General features: G+C 37.8%; 1 protein-coding gene across 2 annotated transcripts in view; it reads left to right on the top strand.

Moving 5' to 3' along the window:
* Positions 1-22,753, top strand: part of VPS50 (VPS50 subunit of EARP/GARPII complex) — an 83,497-nt gene that overhangs the window by 44,752 nt on the left and 15,992 nt on the right. For both annotated transcript variants that reach the window (XM_081971669.1, XM_081971668.1), the window contains exons 18-22: positions 183-359; positions 3,928-4,046; positions 6,878-6,984; positions 18,560-18,681; positions 20,632-20,712. In XM_081971669.1, coding sequence (XP_081827795.1) covers positions 183-359; positions 3,928-4,046; positions 6,878-6,984; positions 18,560-18,681; positions 20,632-20,712 — 606 coding nt within the window. The remainder of the gene's footprint in view (positions 1-182; positions 360-3,927; positions 4,047-6,877; positions 6,985-18,559; positions 18,682-20,631; positions 20,713-22,753) is intronic.

Here is a 22,753-nt window from a genome sequence, read left to right as displayed (position 1 = left end):
TACAGGCATTCAAATAACCATTAAATATGGAGTTTTTAAAAATGCAGGAATGAAAGCATTACTGGCTAAAAAATTAATATTGCAGGATTTGTACAGAAAGTGTTGTATCAACATGTAATAATGTTGATAAATATTTAGACTTCACAACCAGTGTATAAATAATCTTCTGTTGATGGTAATAGGAATTTAAGTTCATGGGACAATCACGTTCCCCTACTGTGTCACCAAGCAAGCAGCCTGCATTAGAAACAGAAGGAGATTTAACTCTTTTTGAGCAATATCATAATGGAGGAAATCCCTTTGAAATCCAAGCCAACAACAAGGATGATGAGACAGAAGATGTGTTGGCTTCTAATGGGGTAAGTAAAAAAAAAAAGCCTGCAAATTGTAGTGCATAGAGTATCAAACACTGATGTTCAAAAGAAATATGACAAAATAATTAGGAATCAAAGGGTGATTTGAAGCTAGTTTGGACATTCTCATTGCATTGTATAGCTTATATATTAAACTAAAAATGCAAAGAATGTGATTTTATCTTCATCTGATTTTTTTGCATCTCAAAAACTTGGCATTTTAATAGGGGTTTTGTAGTCTTCCTATGTCTACTGTAATTGGTTAGGCATATGGGCAATTGATGCTGTTATAAGACCAAATAGTGGTATCCTTACTATTAAGAACTGAATTCATTTGCCAGTCAGAATGTTACATTGTGCTTATACATCTGACAAATACTTCTCCCATATATATCATCTAAAGAGATGGCTCACTTCATACAGAATGAAAGGGAAATAATTGGACATTTACAACTGGTAACAATAATGAGAGAACATTTACTATTTCTTTAGATTTAAAAAGTTATATTGTTTAAAAAATAACTATTAAGATGCAAAGCTGCCCATTTGGAATTAGTCAGAAATCTTGGGCATAACAAATTAAAAGAATTGATAGTTTGCTCTGAGAAGTAAATTACTCTTGTTTTAGGAATATTTTGATACTTTTTATTTTATGTTACCTGTCCATCTAATGAGTGCTGATTTGGAGTGGGCTGTTGCTGTGAAGTGAATAGTACTATTTATTTATGTAACTAAATATTTAAACTACTCTGCCCTCACTTGATACAATTCTTTAATTGCTGGATCTGAATTTACTTGTTTTGTTTTGTTTTATGTGTATGTACACATACATTTTATCACACAAGTATATGCACCCATTACTACAGTTGGCTTTGGTTAGCTTATGCCGGATACACTATATTGCCAAAAGTATTCACTCACCTGCCTTTACTCGCATGCTTCAACTCTTCTGGGAAGGCTGTCCACAAGGTTTAGGAGTGTGTTTATGGGAAATTTTGACCATTCTTCCAGAAGCGCATTTGTGAGGTCACACACTGATGTTAGACGAGAAAGCCTGGCTCTCAGTCTCCGCTCTAATTCATCCCAAATGTTGTCTGTCGGGTTGAGATCAGGACTCTGTGCAGGCCAGTCAAGTTCATCCACACCAGACTCCGTCATCCATGTCTTTATGGACCTTGCTTTGTGCACTGGTGCATAGTCATGATGGAGGAGGAAAGGGCCAGCTCCAAACTGTTCCCACAAAGTTGGGAACATGGAATTGTCCAAAATGTCTTGATATGCTGAAGCATTCAGAGTTCCTTTCACTGGAACTAAGGGGCAAAGCCCAGCTCCCGAAAAACAACCCCACACCATAGTCCCCCCTCCACCAAACTTTACACTTGGCACAATGCAGTCAGACAAGTACCGTTCTCCTGGCACCCATCAAACCCAGACTCGTCCATCAGATTGCCAGATGGAGAAGCGCGATTCGTCACTCCAGAGAACACATCTCCACTGCTCTAGAGTCCAGTGGTGGCATGCTTTACACCACTGCATCCAACGCTTTGCATTGCACTTGGTGATGTATGGCTTGGATGCAGCTGCTCGGCCATGGAAACCCATTCCATGAAGCTCTCTGCGCACTGTTCTTGAGCTAATCTGAAGGCCACATGACGTTTGGAGGTCTGCAGCAATTGACTCTGCAGAAAGTTGGCGACCTCTTTGCACTATGTGCCTCAGCATCTGCTGACCCCACTCCATCAGTTTATGTGGCCTGCCACTTCGTGGCTGAGGTGCTGTCATTCCCAAACACTTCCACGTTCTTATAATACAGCTGACAGTTGACTGTGGAATATTCAGGAGCGAAATTTCACGACTGGATTTGTTGCACAGGTGGCATCCTATCACAGTTCAATACTGGAATTCACTGAGCTCCTGAGAGCGACCCATTCTTTAACAAATGTGTGTAAAAACAGTCTGCATGCCCAGGTACTTGATTTTATACACCTGTGGCCATGGAAGTGATTGGAACACCTGATTCTGATTATTTGGATGGGTGAGCGAATACTTTTGGCAATATAGTGTATGTTTGGACTATAAGTTCAAAATTTCAAGCCATCATAGTTGAGGAAAATTGTAGTTCTAACTCTTGAAATGTGAAGCTACCTTACATCACAGCAAATTGTTCACTTAATATGATTTGTAAAAAACTCTTAAGTTTGCTGAAGTCACATCATACTTGTATCAGAAGCATCAAGGCTCTTATGAGTTCAGAGAATAAGATGGTGACATCACTGTTGCCCGGGGACACCAAATAGGGGGCTCCTTTCATGTCCCAGCTGGCATAAAGAACAGGAGCTCATCCCTTCCCATGGCAGCATTCTGGTCTTGCACACTGCTTGCTAACCTCCAACCTGCGTCCGAACCATTTGATCAGTTGTACTTCCTGTTTCTTTGTTAAAGTAAAACAGCAGAACTACCAAGAGTGAAATCATGTCTACTTTATATATGATGCTTCCAAACTGTTGAGAACTTGAACAAATTAATAATTGTATAAACCTGTTTTTGTGTTCCTACAATTTTTGAATAATAAAATTCAAATTCATATTTGTAGGTAATCTTTCTTTTGAGATCAAAACAACCAATCACTAGAAGGTCCATTAATTGCATCTATTTCATACAGTAATGTGTTTTTCTATAATTAGGCTTTGGATTGTTTATAGTTGAATGGAGATGGGTGCTATTTTACATACGTTTTGCATTTATTATAGCTTACAGGGCTACTTCCCAATTTAAAATAATTAGAATGAGTTAATCCTCAGAGTGATACAAGAAGAAGTCTGCAATGGGCAATCTTTTGACTTCCTCTAGTTTTTGCAAAAAACAATGTTCTGTAAAGAACTATAAAAATGGAAAAATGAATGTGCATATTTTTCTTAAACTTGATTGGATAGTTATTAGCTTTACAATATAAGTTTCATCATCCTTACATTTGGATTTTATTTATTTGAAAACATGCATTTTTGTTAAATCATAATTTTTGACAAATTATTACCTCATTTTATTTAGATCCAAGTTTTAAATGCATATTGGGTGTGAGAACTTCCCTTGGCTCTTTTTCCTTTTTGCTCATCATCCATTGTTTCTCGCACTTTACTGAAAGCTCACATTCAGCATTCAAAAGAGGTTAAAATAAAATGCTGATTACAATGTTTGCAAGTCCAATTCTGTTCTCTCTTGCACTTTGGATGGCAATAGAAAGTTTCTCCTAAGGTAATATTTAATGCTGATTAAAACAAGTTTCTGGGAGTGAAAATAAGAAAATGGTTTTTTAATCAACCTTTATTTCTTTCTGAAATTTCTAAAAAAAATATGACAGGACATTCTGGCTGAATTACAATACATTTTCTTAAAAAAAAACACCAAATAAATACAATGCTGTGAAATAATAGAAAACAGTAAAATAAGATGCTACAATTTAAATTACTTGTATTGCTCTGTATATACATTTATATTCTAAGGGCCACTGAAAGTTTAATGAGGATTCTGGATTGTCACAAAGAAACTAAAAACACTTCCAATTTGTTCTTGATAGTATGAATCGGATGAACAAGAAAAGAGCGCTTATCAAGAGTATGATAGTGACAGTGATGTTCCTGAAGAACTGAAAAGGGACTATGTTGATGAACAGACTGGAGATGCTCCAGTAAAAAGGTACTTTGAGCATACATATTTTATAATTTGTTCTATTCTTCAGAATTTATTAATCCCTTCAACATTACTAACATTCCAAAAGGAAGAACAATTTTTTCTCCTATTGCATGAGGCTGAAGTCTCGAACCTGGGCTGTTACCTTTCCAACTGACAAGCCCAGCGTGCTGAGCCAGCATGAAAGAGCATGAGCCTATTTAAGATATTTTGGGTCATTTGCCAGAATAATTGAAGATCCCTGCAAAATGATCAAATATTTCACTTGCCTAGAATTTTATGACACGTAATGATCAGGTAAATATTTCCTACAGTTCACAAGCATGGACAGGGGTATGATACCTATATACCACAGGTGTCAAACTTGATCATATCACAACCTATTTTGCCTTTGCGGAGCCAGAGTGGGCATGGCCTGCGCATGAAGCATCCAGCCATCAGGCTGCCAGTTTGACACCCCTGTCTCATACCATTATTCCTCAAATAGTATTTCAAAGTAGTCCTTACTTCTGCCTTGTCTAGGGACTGTTCTAAATTACAGTGTGTTAAAAAAAATTAAGCTGTGCAATCAAACTTCATATTTCTAACTATTTCAGAGTCCTTCAATCTCATAATCACCATTTCTGGGCTTCACAACTGACTTGTGACAAGCAATTTAGAGAAAACAGAAGCAAATTTCTAAGGCAGTGGTTCTCAACCTGTGGGTCGGGAGCCCTTTGGGAATCGAACGATCCTTTCACAGGGATCGCCTAAGACCATTGGAAAGCACATATTTTCGAAAAAATATGGAAAACAAAAAATAATTCTATGGTTGGGGGTCACCACAACATGAGGAACTGTATTAAAGGATCTCAGCATTAGGAAGGTATTCCTAATTGTTCTAAGGTGTGGTCGTGTGATGTTTTACTTATCGACTGCAGTGAAATTGTAAGCTCATTGGGCTAACATGATTTTCCACTTAGTGACAATGGTGCTGAGTTGTCAGTTTCAATTGTTATCACTAGGTGAAGACTATTCCATTTAAGAAATGCTGCCTTTGATTTAGGAGATAATATATCAAGGTTATTAATTATGATCATCTATTCTCCATGACCTTAAAGCCTCTTTTTGAATTGCGCTCAGTTCCCCTGTTGAGATTATGGATACATCCCTGTGGTTTTCTTGGCAACAATAAACTATTGCCATTTTCTGGGATGTATTTTGAATTGCAAGCCTGTGATTTTCTGTGATCTCACAAATCAAATCCAAGTCAGTCTGATTAACTTTTTGAAATCAGTCGATGCTGGTTAGGTAGAAAGAAGTTAGGTAGACTTCTGGTTTAGGATTGTTAAAACTAATGGCCATCACAACACTATTGTAAATCACAACACTATTGTAAATTGTCTTGGGTCCTGAGGTCCTTGACTTCTAATGACGGTGAGCACATGCTGTGTTGTCTTAGGTAGCTAAAATGTCTTGACTTTGGCATTAGGTATATCTTCAGTGGAGAGAGAAAAAAAATCCTCTAATTGGAAAGAAGCTACATAACTTTTTAAGCATCTATAACACTAAATCCCCCCTGTGTAAAGATTTGTTTTCTTATAACACTCCTTGCTTTCAAAATTAGTGAAACTTTAATTGTAAGGCATTATTGATTTGTACTCAAGGTCAATACACAACCTTTATTGTGAAAACCAATAAGTCTGTCCTTTCTAGTCCTAATAATACTTATTATACAGAATAATAAAACACTATAAATCGCCTATAAAATTAAATTGTTACCTGCTGTATTTTATAATCCAAAGAGTAAAGTGAAAGAGGATGACAATGAATAGATCCTAAAAGCAGTTTTAAGGAATTGCTATGTTACTCCAGCAATTGTTTTCATTTGAATATGAAACAAAATGCGAGTAGGCAAGGTATTATAATTTTCTCATGTTTAATAAAATTAAATGATTGAAATTAAATTTCCAAGATGTCAGAACAAAAGCAATGAAAATATATATGTATATTAAAATATGAACACATTATCTTCAACTTCATTTTATATTGTAAGAATTGTATTAAATTTTTAACCCAGTACAATTAATTATACAAGTAGTTCAATGATATAAATGATAATACTGAAAGCAAAACAAATATATTACATTTCATTTAACTACTATTAAGGAAGTTACATACCAAAAGAATAAAGACTAAACTTAAACTAATAACTAAAACTTTAAACTTGAACAAACTTTAATGTCTACTGTTTAATTAAACTGAAGTAGAAATAAATTTTAAAAAGGAAAGGGAAAAAAAAGCCAACCAAATAAGGAAGAAAAAAATAAATGAATTTCTGAAATGTGCGAGAGAGAAAATATTTCTTTGGTTTTTCTTTTACCTCCCTCCCTTCCCCCACCTCACACAAACACACACTTTTTCAACACAGTATTTATTAGATGTCTCTGATTTAAGATTTTTTAATACACAAGATGCATCATGACACTAATTTGGGATGATGAGAGTTGTTTCCAATAATAGTCACAGGTTGCTAGTTTCACATAAGTATAAGTATAATCTTTATTGTTATTGTACTTAAATGCAACGAAATATAGAACAGAAAATGTCAAATTTGTGTCATCACAGCAGTGTCGTGATGTATCGTGACTTTTTTCCCCCTTCACTAAACCGTGTTTGGTTGTGGCATGACGCATCTGGCCGGTGGGCAGCAGGTTTGACAGCTCTGATATAGAATATAGATACATAAATATATAATACTGTTTGCTGACATAAAATGAAAGAATATTTGTTTTTCTGACACTTTTGAGCATTTTCCTGGATATCTGTGTATTTAACAATTAATATCTTTAATCTAGTGTTTCTCGAGAAACTCTGAGGAGCAGGAAGAGATCAGATTATTGCCTCAACAAGGTGAATGCCCCAATTTTAACCAACACTACACTTAATGTAATTAGGCTTGTTGGTAAGTGAATTTTTGGGATTTTTATTTTTAAATGTACACTGTGTTTGATTTATCTTACGTATTTTTTTAAGACTGGAAGTTAAGCTTTATTAGGAAAAAAGTTTTTATCAGAGGTCTCCACACACTCATAAAAAATATATCAAGCATTTCTTGGGCAACAGAACAAACACTGCAAAAATACAAGGATGGTTCATTTCAATTGTATAATAATTATCACAAAAGATATGTACGAACATATAATGTTTCAGTGTGGGGGGTGTATTTTATTAATCTTTATTATCTATATTATATTATAACATACCAGATATATATGGAATATTAGATATGTAGACAAACACATACATTGAAATCTATAAACATAAATAAAAACTTAGCATATAATAATGTAATGGAGGCACAGAATCCTCCAACCTGGGAGGATTCAGCCACAGTCTTATTATTGTGGCATTATAAAAATATCCATCAGCCCATATCCCATGTGGGGATGCTCTGTGACTTCTTCCCTCTGCAGAATTCTGGGAGCTGAAGTCCACATATCTTGAAGTTGCCAAGGTTGAAATACAGTGATCTATTCCAGTGCCAAGCTTATTTGTTGCTTCTTCCGTCCAATCAGGATACTAATGTATTATCCCAGTCTGTCTGCCTATATTTTTTTTCTATTTGTCTCATTTATGAGTGATCGATCTTGGTAATTAGTATTGTTCTTTTGTATTTTGTGGTTTTTTTTTTACTGAGAGGTTTTGGATGTATGTGTCTGGCGTACATAACAAAGATTACATTTGTGTGTATGTTTAAAAAAAACCATGGTTCTTGAAGCTCAGGTTTGAAATACTCATGTTTTTTCTGTTTTAGAGCCACAATATGCCCAGCCTCTTGGTGGTTGTTGGCTCTTATGGGTCTCTATCATCTGCAGCTTTGAGCTGGAGATTATGAAACAAAAACTCTGTCTTCGGTCATTCACCCTCAACCCCAGGTTAATAAAGGGGAGTGCTGAGACTGGGGGGGGGGGATTACCTCCTTCTCCTGGGCATTGAATTTTGCCTCAGTCTCACCTTCCAGGTGATGGCACTATTGCTTTGGAAGAACAGGCATATTTCTAAAGTCTCCTTGTAGATACTCCTAAACTCCAGGAGCAATAATAATATTCTATCAAGTCAGCACTCCTGCTTCTGCTGTCTTTGTGCTTTTTATATACCTGGCTTGAGTTTTTGGTGTTGTACCACGTACTCTCCCATCACCAGGTACTATGCAGCTTATGGAACTGTTATTCTTTTCACCTTTATTTGACCTTGTGTGAATTTGAGTTTCTGTTTCTGAGAATGCATGGATTTTTTAAGAATGAACATGTTATAGCTAAGGACAAATTTCCTGACAGTTAGAACAATTAATCAGTGGAACAACTTGCCTCCAGAGGTTGTGAATGCTCCAACATTGGAAGTTTTTAAGAAAATGTTGGATAACCATTTGTTTGAAGTGGTGTAGGATTTCTTGCCTAAGCACGGGTTGGACTAGAAGACCTCCAAAGTCCCTTCCAACTCTGCTATTCTATTCTATTCTATTCCATTCTGTTCCATTCTATTCCATTCTATATAATATTAGAAATGTTCTGAGTAAATGGTCGAAATAGCTGTCCCCCCCCCCCCCCCAAATCACTATGGTCAATTTGTATATTATGATTTGGACTGAAGAAAAAAGAGTTTTATCCCATGCTCAATTATGGATTTTTGATGTTTCTTTTTTCCTCACTGTTTGCCTCATGCATGAAATAGAAAGCAAAAAGCCATTCTTTTGAATTTAACAAAGAATAGGTAAACACAAATTAATGTCACTGAATTCAGAAGAGGAAGATTCTTGTGGATCAAATAGTTCATTTTACAGGTAAAAATAAATAATTGTGAAATAGAGAAGACCCTTATGTATAGCAAACATACTTGATCTTCTAAAGCTATCAATAAAAGCCTAAGGAGCCATAATTTTCTTTTCTTTTTGTTTTACAGACAAATCTTTTATTTTAATCAGAGCTGAATTGGAAGTAAGCTCACAGCAGATAGTTTCTGTCTGGAAGTAATATTCTTAGGTGTAGGGAAAGTATCTATAAACTTTTTAGAACTGCATTTATATGCTACATGGAATTCCGGTCAGGAGAGGTTAATATGGCAATATCTTATTGCAATATTTTAACAGACTCAATGGTCTGTTGGTGTGTTAAACAGATATGTGTTACAAGGAAGCTTTAAATAGTTTGGTTGCTCTGCTTGCTACTTAATCTTTGTTAAGATGTAAAAGGTGATCCTTGGAGAATTTGCTACTTCTGGATGTGCGTCAATATAATCCCTGATGAAACAAAATTTGCTTCAATATTTAAGGAGATTTTTCATAACAATCCTCAATCAAGTGATCCCACTGACTCATTAGTTTACAATTTAAATGAATTTTTATCATATGGACATAAGGGAACTTAATTATTTTCCACAGAATCTTATTTTTTTGCCTGTAGCGCTGTTTTCCCTGAGCTCTTTTTGATATTTTATTATGCTTGGAGAAAATCTACATTGGTTAGCCTCACCTAAAAGCATGAGTTGTTATTCTCCATAATCTTCTGGGATTCTGCCATAATAAGTTAATACATTTTTCCAATACTCATGGCCAAACTCTTAATACTCTCTTTGGACTAATAATCTGTTGTTATATTTGCTTGTTTAAACACTATGCAGAATTATTTTTGTAAAATTTGATAAGAGATTTTAGTCAACTTTAGTGGATCTTGTCATATATAAAATAATTCAGGAGTTTGAAATAAGAAAAATAAGGGGAAAAAATCCTAAATCCAGCCCACAAATTGTTCATTTTTAATTATTTGCAATTATTTACTTTTATAAAAAGTATCCCTAGATAGCTTGGCAGGTATGTTGCTGAAGTTTTCAGCCTGGCTTTTAAATATTATGGTAGTTTGGGTGTAAGAACCTGGGCATAGCACAGAATAGAGATACACACCATTTTTGAAAAGCTACGTATGAATGTCAATAACTTCTCCAGAATAAAATGGGATATGAAATATGGAAATAATAAAAACAAGTACCCCTGAGTTATATGAATAGAAATATAAGATTTGGATTCATCTCATACTTTTGTATGTTCATCTTGAGCCTAAAAGTACATAACCCTATATTGGGAATTCTGTAATGCACCTACTTTATATGATATTAATATTCAAAAGCTATATGGAATGATCTGTTTTAACAGCTTTGCAGCATGATGCCAAATTAGTGCTGACCTAATTTGGGGTGGGACGAAGAGGAAGAGATTATTTTGTTAAGTGGAACTACAGAAGTGGAACTGCAGTTGAAAATCAATGTCTCTGGGTGATTTATTGTCCTAGCAATAGGGAAAAATGGATATCCTCAGTTGGGATCAATGTACCAGATGGGACAGTTCTTCCCGACTAAGGTACTTAAGGGATAAGCCATCTTGGACTTCCAAGTTTAAACTCACATTATGAATTATACCCCTCAAGGAAACAATATAGTGAATGGCTGTTAGTTTTCGCTTGCCAACTGCAGTTGCAGTTCCCAGGTAATTTTCAGAGGTTAACACCATAGAGAGGTGTTGTGAGCCTGAGCCAGCAGGATCCATTACAGCTGCTGAGTGACTCAGATAGCGACAAACCCTACGAGTCGGCTATGGAGGAGGTGGAGGACCCTGGGCAGGGTTCAGACGCAGAGCAGGGACCAGAGAGGCTGGTCACCAGGAGGCGTGTGAGGCATGGAGCAGTGGGGAAGATCAAAGAGGGTTTGTCCCTGACGCAAGATTAAGAAGGGCGGAGAAATGAAGGCAACAGCTGCTCCGGAGACAAGCTCCTAAGAGATAATGAAGCCCAGGTGGTTGTGGCGTGGCCCCTCCCAAGAGCATATAAAAGAAGGGACTTTGGGAGGAGGTTTTCACAGGACACAACCGTTCTTATTACTCTGGAGAACTCTTTGTCTGATCTGCCTTGTGTGTCTGTTTGTAACCAGCTGCAAAAGCTCTTGTTTGTATCTGTTGGAGTCTGGGTTGCTGCCAACATCTTGTCTGTGAGTCGTGTTTGGGCTTTCAGCCAGCAAGATTAGAGGACTGTCAATAGAGTGTTGCAGACAGCTAAAGTGTTGTGGAGCTTGGCGATCAAGGTGTCCCAGTCTAATGAGTGGACTGGTCGGGGGGCAGCCAGCGCCCTAGCGGCGTTGAACATGGCTGGCCCGCAGCAACTGAGAAAAAAACTACATTTCTCATCCATTGGCAAGTTGCGCTTGCCATTCGCAATGAGAAAGCACTCAAAGCGCTCGAGGAAACCGGCCCACGATTCACCGGCTGTCCCGTAGGGAGCGAAAGGCGGCAGGGACGCCATAGCCGTTAGGAGGAGATCGCCGGTCCGAGGAGAGAACGGCGGAATTCCGTCCGGTGGAGATAGCGCTGGTTGCTAGCAATGTCAGCGGTGTCAGCGTGGCCTCAGTATCCCATCCTCGTTGCCAGTGTTGTGGATTGGCCACAAGAAGGAGGCAGGACGCGTTCTGAGGAAAACTGAACAGCTTTATTAACGTAACAACCAACTATATACAGCAAAGGAATAGCTTTCCCCTGCCTGACAGCTATTTATATGGAGCTGTCAGGCAGGCAAACCAGTCAGCTGTCCTTGACAGCCCACGCTCAGCTAAGTCGCGTCTTAGCCAATCAGACGCGACTTGGCTGTTGCTGGCCTGGCTGTTGCTGGCTGCCAGGACAGAACAGGCGTTCATTACTGGACGGAGGGGGTTCAGAAAAGAGAGGGCATTGCTATATACCTTAAAAGTGATCAGGGCAAGAATCACTGTGAGGTCCTTGATGCTCTCTTAGCTGTGTTGGTGAGGGTGGTCTTGGTAGTTCTTTGATTGGCTTGTTTACTGTTAGCCCAGAGCACTAAGTACCTCATAATTTAACCCTGCACTACAAATATCCTCTAAGGCAGGGGTCCTCAAACTATGGCCCGCGGACTGGATATGGCCTGCCAAAGTCATTAATCCGGCTTACACAGGACCATGAGGCTGCCCCGCCCACATCACCCCACCTACCTGCTGGCCCCCACCTGCCTTCTGGAGGCCAGGGAAGCCAAAAACAGGACGTGTGGAGGCCTTGAGAGGCCAAAAATGGGCCCATTTATGGCCTCCCCAGCCACAGAGAGGTGGGGGAGGGAGGGAGAAAGAGAAAGAGAAAGATACACACGCGCGCACACACACACACACACACACACACACACACACAGAGACACACACACAGAAATCCCTCATACACACCACAAGGCAGCCACATCTCTTCACTAAACTGCTTTCCATCCCCAGGAGCAAAACAAATTGAAGTTTAATTTGTGAGTATTGTTTGGACTGCTAAATTGGCCATGCCCACCCAGTTACATGACCACCTAGCCATGCCCACACAGCTGGTCCCCCCCCAACAGTCTGAGGCACCGTGAATTGGCCCCCTGTTTAAAAAAATTAATCACCTTTAGTAAATCCCTACTCCCTGTGAGGCTGCAACTAATACCTTGAGTCAGAGCTAGGGGAAAGCCCTTAAGACACATATTCCATATGTGTATCCAGCTGTCGCTGGGAGTTTAGGGGCACAAGTGAGGCACAACCTGTTCCTTTGTGGGAAATACCCAAATCTGAGATATATTTGGAGACAGCAAAGAGTTAGATCGTCTTTGAACCAATAACAGTCCTGTTTAATTAGGATTCAGCTTCATTATATTCTATCTCATCCAGGCTCTCATAGCTTCTGGGTCATATTTTCCATGATATTTCCAGCCCAGCCTAGCCCAGAATAATGGTATTTAGCTTGGTAAGCTAATGATGCCTCACCCCAATATGGTTAATAACTTCCCTCATCAGGGTTACATAGATATTAGAGGGGAGAGAATCGGTCTCAGCAAAACTTTACAAGGGGATGACTTTTGAACCATTATTGTAGTTCTGTCCATTTAGGAAGGATTGGAATCATTGGAGATACATGGGTAGGTTGAACTTGTAATTCCCCAAACTTTGAGTGAAGCTTCCAGAACCTCTCAAAAAAACTATAATTTTTAACCTGACAGAATGGGGAAAGTAATTAAATTCATAGAGAGGAAAGACAGTGAACTGAATTTAACTTTTTTCTTCCACTCGATTTTGTCTGATTCTCAGAAACTGCCTGGACAAGTCACTGCAGTTTTCTTGACAAGGTTTTCTAGAAATGGCTTTCCATTGTCATCTTCTTAGGGCTTAGAGAAAATGACTGGTTCAAAATCACTAAGCTGGCTTTGTCTAAGATTGGACTAGAATGTAGGGTCTCCTGGTTTGTAGCCTGATTCCTTCACTACTACTCCAAACTGGCTCTCAATATAAATTTAATTATGTTAAAAAATAATCATATTTCACATTTAGCTTGGCAATACCCACTATTTTGCCTTTACTCTATCAGTATTTCGGAGTGCAGTTTTTAGCATGTTACCAAAGGCTGCTGCAGGTAGGATTCAGCTAAGAAAAAGTTGTTTGTCCATGTTTTAATGAAGTAATTTTAAAAAAAGTTTCCCAAAGTAGAATCTATGAGTTAATAGAATGTTTACTACAATTAATCCTGTGGTATCAATTAATTTGTTTGCTTAGATTTCTGTGGTGGCATTCTATTTAACTTGCTAATTGGCATGCCCGCAGAGCTTTTAAGTGTGTGAAATATCGTATTTGAACTTGTGAAACTTAGTTTTCATTCTCATAGTAATAGTCTGAAGCAAATAAAGATGAAAAATGGCAAATCTGTGCTTTCATGTATTAACCAACTCCAGCATGAAAATGAAGGATATATCTTGATGAAGGCCTTGGAAGAGTAAAAAGCAAGGATATCCCAAAGGAATCTTGGAAAGTGCGCGAACAGAGGCTTCCAAGATGAGGATTTTGTTTGTTTGTTTAGAATTTCAGTTTTCACTGGTTAGGCTCACACACATTTTTGAAGCCATGATGAATTTACAAGGTCTCTCTCTCTCTCTCTCTCTCTCTCTCTCTCTCTCTCTCTCTCTCTCTCTCTCTCTCTCTCTCTCTCTCTCACACACACACACACACACACACACACACACACACACACAAATGATAATGCTCATGGTATATCCTGCTTCTCCATAAGCCATTTTGGATAACCTTATCTTGAATTGTTCTCAATGATGGGCAGTGGGAGGTGCTACCATTGGGCTATCGCCAATCCTGATTGATCCATAGACTGAGAGAAAGTGTTTCAGCCATGCCTCTACTCCTTTTGCCCAGTTCCTCTCTGTCTATGGTCCGATTAGGCTCTTTCTTAGCCAGTGCAGGAATTGCGATTTTCACCTTTTAATAACCAAAAAAAAAATCAATTAATTGGCTTATATCTAGATTGAGTTTCCAAATTAATATAACTCTAGTATGCGGACCTAATCCAGCTGTCCACATCCCCTCCGTGGAGGATTCCCAGGGAGGAGATCTGTCTGTGCCAGGGGTCTTGATACACCCAGAGTCCCAGTGGCTCAAGCTGACCGCCCGGCATTCTAAACAAGGCAAATGTTTCTGATAGAGTCATCTCCACCTTGGAGGCATCCAGACAACCATCGACCACCAGGATATACAATGCCACGTGGTCAGTGTTTGTCAGGTGGTGCAAATCAGCATCCATTGTTCCATCGAACGCCTCCGTACCTCAGATTTTAGTCATAAGTTGAGGATCGCCTATATATTTTCACATATACTGTATGTGTTTTTCAAGTTTGTGTAAAATACATATAAGATGACAAACACTTTAAACATTTATTTTCAGTTCATCTATACAAATTGACATTTGTACAGATGAAGGTAGTTTGTTAAGAAAAAAATACCTAGCCATGGAAAGGATATCTTAGATTGTACCAATAAAAAATGGAATTGCAATATATAACTTCATAAGAAAATCACCATTATATAAGTATTGTATTTTATTCTACTTTTTAGTATTAAAATGTATTATAAATACATTTTAATACTAAAAATATATTTTCTTATTCATATCACTGAGCAATTGGCAAGCTAGGTAAGCTTGTGAAATTGAAATAAAATATAGACTTTAAATAAAAATGTGACCATGCTATTTTCTTTAAAATAGGATGAGAATGAAAAATGGTTTTGTGACCTGTCCTCAGATTTATGACCTTTGTAGGTCTACAAAATAAAGACAAACTAAAGCAAGATTCTAAGCAGAGTTCATTTAGTGACTACTTTCCTTAATGACTGAGTTGCTGTTCCCAATAGCGATAGTTAAACGAGGGCCGGTTGCAGTTGTCAAGAAACATGAATTGCTTTGTTCACATTTGCTTTCATTGCCTTTGATTTTTGTAGAGTACAATAAAAAAGAACTTCCTGGTGATGACCCATTTACTGGCTGGTTGCTAGTTTTGTAGAAGCAAGTTGAAAATTTAGTTTTATTTTATAGCCGGAAGGAAGAAATGTTCTTGGAAGATAAATAGTATTGAGCTGCACAATGATGCAATGATAAACAAATGTTCTTGGCATCTAGTGGGGAAAAATGTCTAAGAGGGACAAGATTTAGGTGAGGAGCACTTAGTTTTTCCCATGGCTTCTTAAACTCAAGACCCACCTGTTTCGAGTAGCAGGTCTGGCTTAATTACAACCATAATCGTAACTGCATTTAACATCTATTCAAACCTTCCTGGATGGCTTTTTAAATTTTATATTGGGGTTTTAATGGGTTTTAAAATTGTTCTTAATATTTAATTGGTTTTGGGATTTTATAACAGACCGTGTGTGTGAGTTGTTTATGTTGCATGTCTTATGTCTTATGTCATTTTATTGTTTTGATTACGAATGGTCTGTACACCGCCCCGAGTCCCTACGGGGAGAGGGGGCGGTCTATAAATTAAATAAACTAAACTAAACTAAACTAAATATTGTCCTTCAAACTCTTTGCTAACTAAACATGCGTATTAAAAGAAAAATGGAACATTGGTGTCTTAATGGCAAGAGTAAATTATATTGGATGTAGATGTTCTTAAGTGCTTGAATTATTGTGTTATAGTTCTAAAGGGAAATGAGTGTCAGCTAGAGATGGAAGTTCAGAAAAGGCACAGAGGCACTATTTAATTTTGTTAATGCCATTAAAAGAAGAAATGTCATTTAAAAGGATATTTGGGCATTTTGTACATGTTTTGCAGTGCTATTTGTTTTACTGCTACTTATAGGTCTAGGATAAGATATTAAGTGAATACTACTAAAAATATGCAGGAGTCAGCTGTTTAACATTAACCTATGTATTGGAAAAGAAACACTATAGTTCCTATTCTTGATTCAGCACCTTCACCCAAATCAGGGCATAGAAAAAATTAAATCATAAATTAAACTCAGTAAATTAAATTCATTCTCCAGGTCTGTGTCAGCGTCTTTGCAAAATTTGAATAGTTTAAACACAATGTGCTGTTATTTTTAAGAAAATTGATATGATTAAATCTGTATTACAGCCATTGAAAACCAAGATTAAGAAAAAAACTTGATTCCCCTCCTAATGTTTTTCCTTTGTACTAGTAGAAACACTTATAAACAAAATTAAGCTGTTGTTACCAATGTCCAAAGATTTTTTGTTTAATCCACTAATGATTTCCTCTTTAAAACCAATGTTCTTGCACAATGCCACTTTGGTGTGAAACAACAACAAAGAAAGCACCAAAACAACAGAGATAAAAACATGTAGGAGACCAATCTCATACAAACTAACAATTAATAAAAATTAGTTCACCTTATAGCCTGGTCAAATGTCTATAAGCATAACCCACATTTTCAATGCTTTACAGAAGGACAGAAGGATTATTGGGGTGGGTGGGTGCTAGTTATTCTACGCAGTAGGCACAATGACTTAGAAGGCATGACTCCTTAGATAGCATTGCTTACTAGATGGACACAGCATATGCCATTGTTGTCAGATTTTGGAAAGGGCAGAAAGAATTGGAGATAACCTATCCTGCAAATAGCTTGGCTGTGTGCCATGAAGAGTTTTGTAAGTAATAACCAACTCCTTGCGTTGCACCCAGAAGCATTAGAGACTCGATGCTCATTCATATGACTGAAGAGTTCTATTCTTGGTTTCATTTGACTTAAAAAATACACTGTGTGTCTCTTACACTGAGGCATACAATATTTTATGATTTTGGTATGTTTCTTTAAGGATAATGATTTTCATTGGAAAATTCAGCATAAATAATTTATAATTTACTGATTATTTCCATGATTTATGATGTCCATATTGTATAATTGCTTTTAACCCTTTTTGCATGAAATATTAGCTGACATTTAGGGTAGAAGATATGGCATTGAATAAAGAATAGAATATATATTTGAGAATCTTAGAAAAGAAAAGTGTCTTCTGTGCAGCATTTTAAAGAGTTCCCATTGGACATATCAGTGCTAAATTCTAGCATTACAACCCACATTATTTGCTCCACAAATGGGAACTTAATGGTATTAAAGGAATAAGCTTCTGTCTCACAGGAAAAATGTGTATAGATAGTCTATGCCAGAGATGTCGGTCTTAAGGCCTGGGGGATGAATTCAGCCCATGGGATACTTAGATCTGGACTCTGGGGCTATCCTGGAAACAGTGGACTGGCCCATGGCGCCTCTGCCAGTGAAAATGGAGCTCAGGAGGTAGCTCCATTTTTGCTTGCAGAAGGTTGCAGGAGGCTATGACAGCCAAAAACGGAGCTCGGGAGCCCATTTTCACTGGTAGAGCACTCAGGCTTCCACAGGTGCCTCCGACACAGGTGACATCATGCTGGCTAGGCCACCCTGGCCCGCCAAGGTCAAACACAACCCTGATGTGACCCTCAATGAAATCAAGGTTGACATCCCTGGTCTATGCTATACATGGACCTCCTTATCTCTTTCCATAGTTCCCTTTCTCTGTAAAGCAGAAGTAAAAATTAGCATATTTGAAAGAATATTGACAATAACCTGAGCATTTTAGTTATTGCAGCAAGAACAAATTCCTACATTCAGTATTATTAGCACAGATAGTAGAATGTGTTGGATTTTAGTTATGTGGCACAGTATTCAGAATCATATTTATTTTGTGACAAAAAGAAGGGGGAACATTATTTTTATACCATTCCTGGGTATATTTATAATCTCTGAATCTTAAAAAAAGCCTACTCTGGAAGTTTGAGAAACTGTTGGATGTGCACGCTTTAATAGGAAATGAGAACTTTAGAGGGAAAACACAATTGAATAATACTGCTATCTCACTTATTTTAGCAGCTTAGCTACATCTTAGTTTACCCAGTCTATATCCTTTGAATATGTGATAGATATTTCATTGATTTAGCTTGATTTGTTCAATTTATAATGCTGTTATTCAATATCTTAATCATGGTGCCAACTGGCTGCCTTAGATCTACTAGATCTATTTGTCATTCTCATTTGGGGAAAAATATAATAACGTTTAATATCTGATTTAATTTTGTAGATAGGCACTATATATGGATATTCTTGAGTCAGTAAGTTGAATTGTTTTTGTTTTTTTCTCTAAGGTAAATATATGCAAATGATGAATATTTTGAAGCCCATTGCATTTGATGTGATTCACTTTATGTCGCAGCTTTTTGACTACTACATGTATGCAATATATACATTTTTTGGCCGAAATAACACAGTAAGTAAATATAAATATACAGTAATTTTGAGCACTACATAGATGGAAAATAATGGAATTAGTTGTGGCTGCCATGGTACATTGCCTGTGAAATAGTACAAAGACTGTAATGTTTTTGTAACGGAAGTGTTTTGTTTACTTTGATTTTTAAGAGTACTCCCCCCCCCCAATGTTTCTCTACAGTCTATGTAATCAAAGAATAAAGCTTTTATAAATTGAGCATTGATGAAGAAGAGACATAAGGTATTCTGAAATAGTTTTTTGGGTTAATTATTGTTCAAATCTTATGGGCTTTAAACGTGATGCCTCTTAATTTGCCTATATAAAGATGATGATATGTACTGACAATGATAAATACAATGTAATTATCCATTCTGAAAGGGAATGGTTTTAAACCAGTGGAAAGATTTTATTTGGGACTGATATTGTATTGTTATATTTTGAAAAAAATGCCCTGGAAGAATAAAAATAAGAGGTGAATGGTGTCACATGTGCTTTGATTCTAAATATAATGAAAAATTTAGTGAAAAGATGGAAACAAACTTCAGGTTAAGTGTACTTTCCATATCTCAGTGACTTTGTTGCAAAGTTGTATTATGCTAATGTTGATAATTACATGTGTATAAAAGTCTGATGTAGTGATTAGCATAGTAGTTACTATTAAAGTAGTTATTTATACAGTTATCTCAATATAATACCATGAAGATCATGGTACTAGCTATATAACCTCACAATATGGTTCTAATTTATAGAGAAATGAATATTATTTTAGTTCCATGGTCTTCAGAGAGCATAGAATTCGCTGTGGTCATTAGGTCTCTTGGCTCAAATTAGGAGAAAATGAATTTTTATGCTCTAGATTTGGATAAAATACTGCCAAAGATTGATAAGCTGGCTGTAGCTATGTCATATATTTCATATCATCCATATGTCATTTAAAATATATATGGCCAAATATACATGGCTAAAATATATAGCCAAACATCAATACAAACAAATTGAGAATATTTACCATTTTTGAGCAGCTGCAAAATTAATATATGGTGGGTGGTCTCACATAAAGACGTGACAGTTGGGCTTGAAACTTCATCATTAAACAAGGTACTCATTATTTGAAGCATCACATTGTTGCCCCTTATAATGTCAGCTCTGCTGTGGTTGTTAATTGATTCACCCACAGTCATTTAAGTGCAACAACACATAACCATGTCTTATGACTTACTGCCAATTTAGCAATCTATTTTGCTTTTCAAAAGCTGACTAAGGTCATAAATAGTGATCAAATAACCATGGGACACTGCAATATCATAATTGGTTGTCGAAAGCCTGAATTGCAGTCATGTGATCAGGGGATACTGCAACAGCGCTAAGTTTGAGTCTTTATGACTGGTTATAAAGCTACATTTTTGGTTTTTGGCACCAGTGTAAATTGGATTGGTTGCTAAACAAGACAGTAGCTAGCTAAGTAAGATCCATACCAATGAATCAAAATCAGTTTAATTCTTCCATGATCCTTTTGTTAATTGACACTTTTCTTGGAAACTTAAAAATCTGCATTATAAAAGTTGATGATCGGAGAGTATGACAAGAGATATTGCTGAGTAGTAATTCTTCGATCTGATTTGCATTCACTTGGGTTTTTCTATGCCTCAAAGTATAATCATACTGAAGCAATATAAGCAATATTGATTGCTATCTTCCAAATCAGTAGATAATTCTTATGTCAATATTAATTGTATGTAGCTATTTTATAGTACAGAGATTAATTCATCTTTTTTATTTATGGATAGGATTGATGAATTAATTAATTTCATGTTTCAGCAATTTCATTGGGGTTAGGGCATTGGTTATGAAGAGCATGTCAGTGGCAGTAGGTATGAACAAATTAGAAATTGTTTTGCATTTATTTACCTTTTACCCAAGGCTTATTACTTTAAATTCCCTCTCTAGTTTGAATCAACAGGACTCGGACTTAGCAGCAGTAGGCTTCGCACCACATTGAATAGAATCCAGGAAAGCTTGATTGATCTGGTAAGTCACAGGATTTTGCTAGAATTTTTGCAAGAGGATTAAAATGGAAAGATTCATGTATCCTCAAATTTATCTTAAGAAAATATGGGGATTTAAGATATATTTTGATTCTAACAGAACAATTTGAAGGATTAATCCTTTCGCTGTCTTTTTATGTCATGAACAACATAAACTTGTAATGAAGATGCTGTGCTGTAGTGCATGTTCTTAGGTGAAAACACTACAATGTACCTGCCATCTCTCTTCCCCACACCCAAACACACACAAAAAACAATTCATAACAAATGGTAATAAAATATATTAAATAATTTAAATATATTAATCAATAAATAAATACTTTATATTTACAATGCAAAATTGTAAATATTTTTGAAAATGCCTATCTAAGCAGCTCTGGCCTGGAATCTTTGGAGAATGTCCTTGTTTGGCCTTGCAGTCTCCAAAAAGTGTGCCCCATTCTTACATGCTTTTTGGAGCCTCTAGAGTTCACTCATGCATGACTTCCAGAGGGCCTAGAAGCCTTAGGGTATCACCAAAAATGGCATGAAAACATATACTTTCTTTCCCCGAAAGTAAGACAGGGTCTTATTTCCTTTTGCCCCACAAAATATGGCCTTGGGCTTATTATAGGGGGAGGGCTTATTGTTTTGCCGGGTAGCTGCTCCCTTGTGAACTGGCTCCCAAAAAGCTGGCCACAGCCTCAGGGGCAAAGCAGCCATGAGGTAACCACGTTCACGAGCAACCGCCTGACAATCCCCCTCTCCAGCCGGACAGAGCGCCATTCATTGACCTAGAAGGTATCCCTAAGGTGCCAAGGCACGTGGCGCTCTGCCCACTCCCCAGCTCCCACGGCTTGGCACATTCGGGATACCCTCTAGGTCAGGGCATGGAACTTTGCCCAGCCGGAGAGAGAGGTTGCACGAGCGCCTGTTCCGCCCCTGCCGCGCTCCCAGCATAACTTCTTCTCCGGCTTCCAAACTCCAAAACTTGGCTGCCGAGTCTTCCAGCAGCGGCCGCTCTAGGAGTGCGCTCTATGGTTGTGGGCCGGCTGCCGGACAGAGAGTCTTCCGGACAGAGTCTTCCAGCGCCAGCCCACAACCATAGAGCACACTCCTAGAGTGGCCGCTGCTAGAAGATTCATCAGCCGGGTTTTGGAGTTTGGAAGCTGGAGAAGAGGCGCTCGCGCAACCCCCCTCTCCAGCCAGGCAGAGCTCCATGCACTGACCTAGGGGGTATCCCGAATGTGCCGAGCTGGGGAGTGGGCGAAGCGCCACGTGCCTTGGCATCTTAGGGATACCCCCTAGGTCAGTGAATGGCACTCTGCCTGGCTGGAGAGAGGGTTTGCCGGGGGGTTGCTCATGAGCATGGTCACCTCATGGCTGCTTCACCCCTGACGCTGTGGCTGGCTCTTTGGGAGCCAGTTCTCAAGAGAGCAGCCGCCCGGCAACTCCTCCCTCCGGCCAGGCAGAACGCCACTCCCCAACCTAGCGGTATCCTGAAGGCACCAAGCAACGTGAGCACCTTTTCCCCCTGGCTTCTGTGGCTTGGTGCCTTCGGGATACCGCTAGGTCGATGAGCGGTGCTCTGCCTGGCCAAAGGTGGGGGGGGTTGTCCAGGGGGCTTATTTATGGGGGTGGGCTTATATTTTTGCCCACCCCCAAAAATGTGGCAAGGTGTTAGTTTCAGGACAGGTTATATTTTTGGGGAAACACGGTATGTTCACCATCACAATCTTTTCCTCAGGTTAGCTGCACAAATACTTTCAGGAAAGATGAAGTAGAATTCTTTCTAAATCTGTATTTGCTTTCCTTAGGCAATTTTTTCTTTCCTAAAAGAAAGCTTAAGGTTTTAAACTGGTAAGTGTTTCTTTCAGAAGCTGCTTAAGTTTGTATTTTTTATATCCTCTTCTTTTTTTAAAACCATCTAAATGATAATCTCCATAAGATATTTCCAGAGTGTGTTTGTGCTAAATACACATAAAGTCATTCTGCTCATGCACAGTTTATTTCTAAGCCCATACAAAAATGAAAGGAGTTAATTG

Source organism: Natrix helvetica (assembly GCF_964273705.1).
Source record: "Natrix helvetica genome assembly, chromosome: Z".
NCBI classification, from domain to species: domain Eukaryota; kingdom Metazoa; phylum Chordata; class Lepidosauria; order Squamata; family Natricidae; genus Natrix; species Natrix helvetica.
This window is presented reverse-complemented; position numbering and strand designations above follow the sequence as displayed.